At 44.9% G+C, this 7,870-nt stretch overlaps 1 protein-coding gene across 1 annotated transcript in view; it reads left to right on the forward strand.

The window, feature by feature from the left end:
- Positions 1-5,613: 5,613 nt before the first annotated feature.
- The window catches only part of ankrd29 (ankyrin repeat domain 29), a 122,927-nt gene continuing 120,670 nt past the window's right edge, over positions 5,614-7,870 (forward strand). The window contains exons 1-2 of the mRNA XM_078539746.1: positions 5,614-5,718; positions 5,940-6,038. Coding sequence (XP_078395872.1) covers positions 5,614-5,718; positions 5,940-6,038 — 204 coding nt within the window. The remainder of the gene's footprint in view (positions 5,719-5,939; positions 6,039-7,870) is intronic.

A 7,870-nucleotide genomic window follows, 5' to 3' on the forward strand; every position in this document is an offset into this window, starting at 1 on the left:
TTTAAAAAGAAATTTGAACTTCCAGTTAATAGCAACAAGGATGACACGACAAGGTTTCAGTTTTCAAGATGGTTACTGTAGAAAGGCTAAAAGCACTATTGGCTAAACACTAGGCTACTTTGTAGGCAACTTAGGTTTTAAACCACAGAATGGAAAACTCCTCTTCTTAATTTTAGCACTACTGAAAAACACACTTCACAGGGATATATTTCACAGTCTTTTAAGTAGTCATTCAGTTCTCCCAGAATCAGTCCAAAATGATTCTTAGTTCCCAAGGGTTTAATTTTCTTCTTTTCCGTTCTCAACCAGATAACTTCTAACTCCAGGACTGTCCTTCATTATGTGAGAGTATTACTGGAGATTCTTCCTCTAGCGCAAGCTAGGTGAATCATTCAGCTTCATTTTAACTCATAATGAATTTAGTCTTTTCAGTCTGAGCATGAGCTTCCACCTGCATTCCGGCACGGTGAAGCATAAAGATTTTTGGCCTCTAGCTGGTCTCTCTCTTCCGCTTCCTGACAGACTAATCCACCTGTTGGGTGATATATAGTGATTTTTTAGGGAAAATGTAACCCGATATCACAATGGTAATGTGATGTACCCTTCCCATCTCAAAGCCTATCACAATGGTAATGTGATTTTTTTTTTAAATCATTCATGGGATGTGGGCTTCACTGGCTGGGCCAGCATTTATTGCCCGCCCCTAATTTCCCTTGAGAGGGTGGTGGTAAGCTGCCTTCTTGAAATGCTGCAGTCCATATGGTGTAGGTACAGCCATAGTGCTGTTAGTAAGGGAGTTCCAGGATTTTGACCCAGCGACAGTGAAGGAGCAGCAATATATTTCCAAGTCAGGATGACGGGTGACTTGGTGGGGAACTTTCAGGTGGTGGTGTTCCCATCTACCTGCTGCCCTTGTCCTTTTAAATGGTGGTGGTCGTGGGTTTGGAAGGTGCTGTCGAAGGAGCCTTGGTGAATTCCTGCAGTGCATCTTGTAGATGGTACACACAGCTGCTACGGTGCGTCGGTGGTGGAGGGAGTGAATGTTTGTGGATGTGGTGCTAATCAAGCGGCCTGCTTTGTCCTGAATGGTGTCAAGCTTCTTGTGTATTGCAGGAGCTGCACTCATCCAGGCAAGTGGGGAGTATTCCATCACACTCCTGACTTGTGCCTTGTAGATGGTGGACAGGCTTTGGGGAGTCAGGAGGTGAGTTACTCGTTGCACGATTCCTAGCCTCTGACCTGCTTTTGTAGCCACTGTATTTATATGGCCAGTCCAGTTGAGTTTCTGGTCAATGAAAAACCCCCAGGATGTTGATAGCGGGGGATTCAATGATGGTAATGCCATTGAACATCAAGGGACAATGTATGGCTCTTGTTGGAGATGGTCATTTGAGTGGCATGAATGCTACTTGCCACTTGGTAGCCCAAGCCTGGATATTGTCTAGGTCTTGCTACATTTGGACATGGACACCTTCAGTGTCTAAGGAGTCACAAATGGTGCTGAACATCATGCAATAATCAGCAACCATCCCCACTTCTGACTTTATGATGCAAGGAAGGTCATTGATGAGGTAGCTGAAGATGGTTGGGCCAAGGACACTATCCTGAGGAACTCCTGTGGTGATGTCCTGGAGCTGAGATGACTGACCTCCAACATCCACAACTGTCTTTCTTTGTGCTAGGTATGACTCCAACCAGCAGAGAGTTTTCCCCCTGATTCCCATTGACTCCAGTTTTGCTAGGGCTCCTTGATGCCGCACTCGGTCAAATGCTGCCTTGATGTCAAGGGCAGTAATTCTCACCTCACCTCGGGTGTTCACCTCTTTTGTCCCTGTTTGAATCAAGGCTTTCACGAGGTCAAGAGCTGAGCGGCCCTGGCAGAACCCAAACTGGGCATCAGTGAGCAGGTTATTGCTAAGCAAGTGCCACATGATAGCACTGTTGATGACCTCTTCCATCACTTTACTGATGATCGAGAGTAGACTGATGGAGTGTAATTGGCCAGGTGGATTTGTCCTGCTTTTTGTGTACAGGACATACCTGGGCAATTTTCAACATAGCTGATTAGATGCCAGTGTTGTAGCTGTACTGGAACAGCTTGGCTAGGGGTGCAACAATTTCTGGAGCACAAGTCTTCAGTACTATTGCTGGAATATTGTCAGGGCCCATAGTCTTTGCAGTATCCAGTTCCTTCAGCCGTTTCTTGATATCACGTGGGATCGCAGAATCACAGCATCTTAACAGCACAGAAGGAGGCCAGTCGGCCCATCATATCTGCACTGGCTCTCCAAATGAGCATTATGACTTAGTGCCATTGCCCTACTTTTTCCCCCTACCCCTGCACCTTATTTCTATTCAAATAATCATCTAATGCCCTTTTGAATGCCTCGATTGAACCTGCCTCCACCATACTTCCAGGCAGTGCATTCCAGACCCGAACCACTCATTGTGTGAAAAAGTTTTTTCTCTTGTCACATTTGCTTCTTTCGCAAATCACTAAATCTATGCCCTCTCGTTCTTGATCCTTTTATGAGCAGGGACAGCTCCTTATCTATTCCGTCCAGCCCCCTCTTGGTTTTGAAAACTTCTATCAAATCTCCTCTCATCCTTCTCCTCTCCAAGAAAAACAGTCCCAACTTCTCCAATCTATCCTCATTGCTGAGGTTTCTCAGCTGGAGTGAATCGAATTGGCTGAAGACTGGCATCTGTGAATCTGGGGACCTCTGGAGGAGGCCGAGATGGATCATCCACTTGGCACTTCTGGCTGAAGATTGTAGCAAGTGCTTCAACCTTATTTTTGCACTGATGTTCTGGGCTCCTCCATCATTGAGGATTGGGATATTTGTGGAGCCTCCCCCTCCAGTGGGTTGTTTAATTGCCCACTACCATTCACGACTGGATGTGGCAGGATTGCAGAGCTTAGATCTGATCTGTTGGTTGTGGGATCACTTAGCCCTGTCTATCACTTGCTGCGTATGCTGTTTGGCATGCAAGTAGTCCTGTGTTATAGCTTCACCAGGTTGACATCTCATTTTTAGTTATGCCTGATGCTGCTCCTGGCATGCCCTCCTGCACTCTTCACTGGACCAGGATTGATCCTCTTTCTTGATGATAATGGTGGAGTAGGGGATATGCCGGGCCATGAGGTTATAGATCGTGTATGGGTGAAATCCTGCTGCTGCTGATGGCCCACAGCGCCTCATGGTTGCCCAGTCTTGAGTTGCTAGATCTGTTAGAAATCTATCCCATTTAGCACGATGCTAGTGCCACACAACACGATGGAGGGTATCCTCACTGTGAAGGCAGGACTTCGTCTCCACAATGACTGTGCGGTGGTCACTCCTACCGATATTGTCATGGACAAATATATCTGCAGCAGGCATGTTGGTGAGGATGAGATCCAGTATGTTTTTCCCTCTTGTTGGTTCCCTCACCACCTGCCGCAGACCCAGTCTAGCAGCTATGTCATTTAGGGCTCGGCCAGCTCAGTCAGCAGTGGTACTACTAAGCCACTCTTCATGATGGATATTGAAGACCCCAGGGTACATTCCTGTGTCCTTGCCACCCTCAGTGCTTCCTCCAAGTGCCAATCATATAAACAGTGGTGAGAGAGAGCAGGACTTGCCAGAGTCAGCGAGAGCAGCTAGATATAAACAGTACTGAGAGAGTATATGACTGCCTACAGTCAGTGAGAATGATTCTTGACTCATAAGGGGCTCAAAGGTATAGAGGGTGGGCAAGAAAGTGGAGTTGAGGCCACAGTCAGGTCAGCCATGATCTTATCAACTGGCAGATCAGCCTCGAGGGGCCAAATGGCCTATGCCTACTGCTAATTCATACATTTTATGTTCATGGGCCTTGTATCTAGGTGGAGATGCTGATTAGGTATTCTTGAGAGCCCAACTGTCTTTCATCTTGGAACTAAATGGATAGCTTAAAGTATAACTGTTTACAACCTGATATTCTCCACTTTTCTGGGAATTTGGAGACTCACATTCTATCCACTGTTAGCACACAGGTTACTGCCATTGTCTCCAAGTATAAACACCTTCTTCCCAGCAAAACAGTCTGATTCCCTTTTATCTCTAGCAATCAAACCACCCAAGCTTGGCATCAGATAGAATTCAGAACAGGTTACATGACCCCCTTCATTTTACATTAAATTAAAGGCACAGTCCCAAATCATAACAATCTTATAATTGTAACAAAAGAAAAAAGGATATGCAATGAAGCCTTCACTGCTGATCTATGAGCAGCCATGCCAAGAGAGAAAGGGGAGGATTGATAGTGCTGATGATGCAAGGGTATGAGATTTGTGATGGGGAATTTTACCTTGGCAACCTTGGTGAGATCGGTAAATTTATATTGGTACTGCAGTCAGGTCCTGGTGATAAGGCTGATCACAGTCACATGTAGTGCCAAGTCTCAAGTATATTCACAAATTTGCCTAAATACATATTGACCATCTCCAGAGAAGGGGACCTTTCTTTCTATTGTGAACTTGTTCCACAGCTCTATCTGTAACCCCTGGTCTCTTTTTGCTGGAGTTCAGCAGCTCCGAATGTTGCATCCCTATTTAAGTCGCTTGATACTCTTAATACCCTTAACCTGCAATATCAGCCAGTTTCCTGCCTCCCAAACAGCATGCTGCCCAAAGAGAACATGTTTTGTGGTAGCAGTTTGTTTCAGTGGTGCATTTGGGAGGGCCAACCTTAAAACTGGATGGTGTCCCAGCTGAGTCCCCAGGCAATTATTATTTCCTCTACATTCAGCTTCCTTCTGTTTCCTACTAGGAGATGAAAATGGCTTCCAGTCATTTTTTCCTTGTTGCCTCTCTTCCTTCAAGGTGCTCCTTAAGTTTTTATTCTCTTTTATTAAGCTTTTGATCACTGGTCCTAATATTGCCTGATGTGGCTCAACATTTTGTTTCGTAATGCTCTTGTGACGAGACTTGGGACATTATACTATATTAAAGGTACTATATAACTGCAAGCTGTCGATGCTGCACTGTGTAATCTCAGGGACTGAGGGAGTGCTGCACTATTGGAGCTGCCTTTTACTGCATGAAATATCTGCCTTCTCTGCCCCACTCACGTGGACATAAAAGATTCATAGCACTATTTTTAAAAAGAGCAAGGAAGTTATCCCCAGTGTCCTGGGCCAATATTTATCCCTCAATCAACATAACTGAAAAGCAGATTACCTGGTCATTTTTTACATTGCTGTTTGTGGGAGCTTGCTATGTAGTGTAAACTGGGTGCCCTGTTTCCAAGATTTCAACAGTGACTGTACTTCAAAAGTACTTCACTGGTTGTGAAGTGCTTTGGGAGGTCCTGAAGTTGTGAAAGGTGCTACTGGATGCAAGCCTTTCTTTTAGGGGATAGGTTTGCTCTTTAGTGCAGTACCAGGCATGTTACTAACCACAAGTACACTTGGAACACAGAATTTGTGTAACGAATGAGCTGAAGATACAAAGTCAATAGCGTAAATTGATATGTGGTTTCCTCAGTTCCAACTTAAAACTACAAAACGTATAAGAACTATTTTACTCACTTACATATTTTGATGATGGTATATACTGAAACTGAACTTGTATTTTTCTAACAGAGGGAAATGCCACTTGCAAATGCTGTATTCTGGACTGCACGAAAAGGAAATGTGACACTCTTGAGGCTGCTTTTAAACAGTGGTCGAATGGATGCGGACTGCAAAGACAGTGTATGGTCAATGAATGCATGCCAACTGCAACTGTATCCCCTTTCCCATAATCCATTGTGGTAGGGGTTACAGCAAAGCTTTCATACTAGAAAACCTTCTTCCGTATTTTTTAACTGCATGCATTGTCTGCTAAATCCATTCGATTCATGGCTGATTTCATTAATTATCCCAACCTGCTGCTATCCAATTTTTGACGATCATTAATATTTTCTTATTGGCAGCTTGGGACCACTGCTCTAATGGTGGCTTCATACTGCAATCATAAGGATTGTGTTCGGGAACTGATTCTGCAAGGAGCAGACATCAATATCCAAAGAGAGGTAATGCGTAGCAAATGTTAATGTAATGACTGTATATGAACTGGGAACTATTCATCCTGGAACACATTATGCAAGGTGGATGACTTAGGGGGCTGAACGTTACCATGTTTCGGGAGATGTGCAAAGATAATCTCAGTCAAATCATTATGTTGTTTTGTTGGGCTCAAAAGGAGAAGCCCAAGAGCTACTTAATAGAAGTCTTCAAAATTATGGAGGAGTTTCGATAGGGTAGATGTAGAGTAGATGTTTCCAATTTTTTTTTGTTGTTGGGGGGCATCAAAACTAGAGGCCATAAGAGAAATGTAGTCACTGAAAAATCTAATAAGGAATTCAGGACAAACTTCTTTATCCAGAGCGTGGTGAGAATGTGAGACGTGCTAACACAGGGAGTGGTTAAAGGGAAGCTGGATAAGTGCACAATAGATAAGTGACATAATGAGGAGGCGGTGGCATAGTGATAATGTTACTCCACTAATAATCCAGAGACCAAGCCTAATGCTCTGGGTGCATGGGTGCTAATCCCACCATGACATTATTGTTATTTTTTTTGTTTAAAAACTAATCTGGTTCACTAATGTCCTTTAGGAAAGGAAATCTGTCATCCTTACCTGGTCTGGCCTACATGTGACTCCAGACCCACAGCAATGTGATTGACTCTTAACTGCCCCCTGAAATGGCCTAGCAAACCACTCAGTTGTATCAGTCTGCTAAAAAGTCTAAAGAAAGGAATGAAACTGGGCGGACCACCCAGCACCGATTTAGGCACTGAAAACCACAATGGCAACCCAAGCACTGTCAACACTACAAAGTCCCCCTTACTAAATCTGGGGGCTTAAGCCAAAATTGGGAGTGCTGTCCCACAGATTGGTCAAACAGCCTGACGTGGCCATACTCATAGAATCGTACCTTACAGATAATGTCCCAGATACCACCATCACCATCCCTGAGTATGTCTTGTCCCACCGACTGGACAGATACACTAGGGGTGGAGGCAAAGTTGGGAGGGAGTTGCTCTGGGAGTCCTCGACATTGACTCCGAACCCCATGAAGTCTCATGGCATTAGCTTAAACATGGGCAAGTAAACCTCCTGCTGATTACCACCTCAGCTGATGAATCAGTACTCCTCCATGTTGAGCACCAACTGGAAGAAGCAGTGAATATGGCAAGGGCACAGAATATAGTCTGGGGAACTTCAGTGTATCACCATAACTGGCTCGGTAGCACCACTACTGACTGAGCTGGCTGAGCCCTAAAGGACATAGTTGCTACACTGGGTCTGCGGCAGGTGGTGAGGGAACCAACAAGAGAGACAAACCTACTTGACCACATCCTCGCCAATTTACCTGCTGCAGATGCATCTGTCCATGATAGTTTTGGTAGGAGTGACCACAGCACAGACCTTGTGGACCCAAAGTCCCACCTTCACTTTGAGGATGTCTTCCAACGTGTTGTGTGGCACTACCACCATGCTAAATGGGACAGCTTTCAAACAGATCTAGGAGCTCAAAACTGGACAACCATGAGGCACAGTGGGCCATCAGCAGCAGCATGATTGTACTCAACCAGAATCTGTAACCTCATGCCCACCATATCCCCCACTGTACCATTACCATCAAGCCAGGGGACCAACTCTTCCTGAAGAGTGCAGTAGGGCATGCCAGGAGCAGAACCAAGCATATCTAAAAATGACATGTCAACCAGGTGAAGCTATAACACAGGACTACTTGTGTGCCAAACAGCATAAGCAGCATGCGATAGATAGAGCTAAGCGATTCCACAATAGATCAGATCTAAGCTCTGCAGTCCGGCCACATCCAGTGATGAATGGTGC

Source organism: Cetorhinus maximus, chromosome 4 (assembly GCF_964194155.1).
Source record: "Cetorhinus maximus chromosome 4, sCetMax3.hap1.1, whole genome shotgun sequence".
In the NCBI taxonomy this organism is placed as follows: Eukaryota; Metazoa; Chordata; class Chondrichthyes; order Lamniformes; family Cetorhinidae; genus Cetorhinus; species Cetorhinus maximus.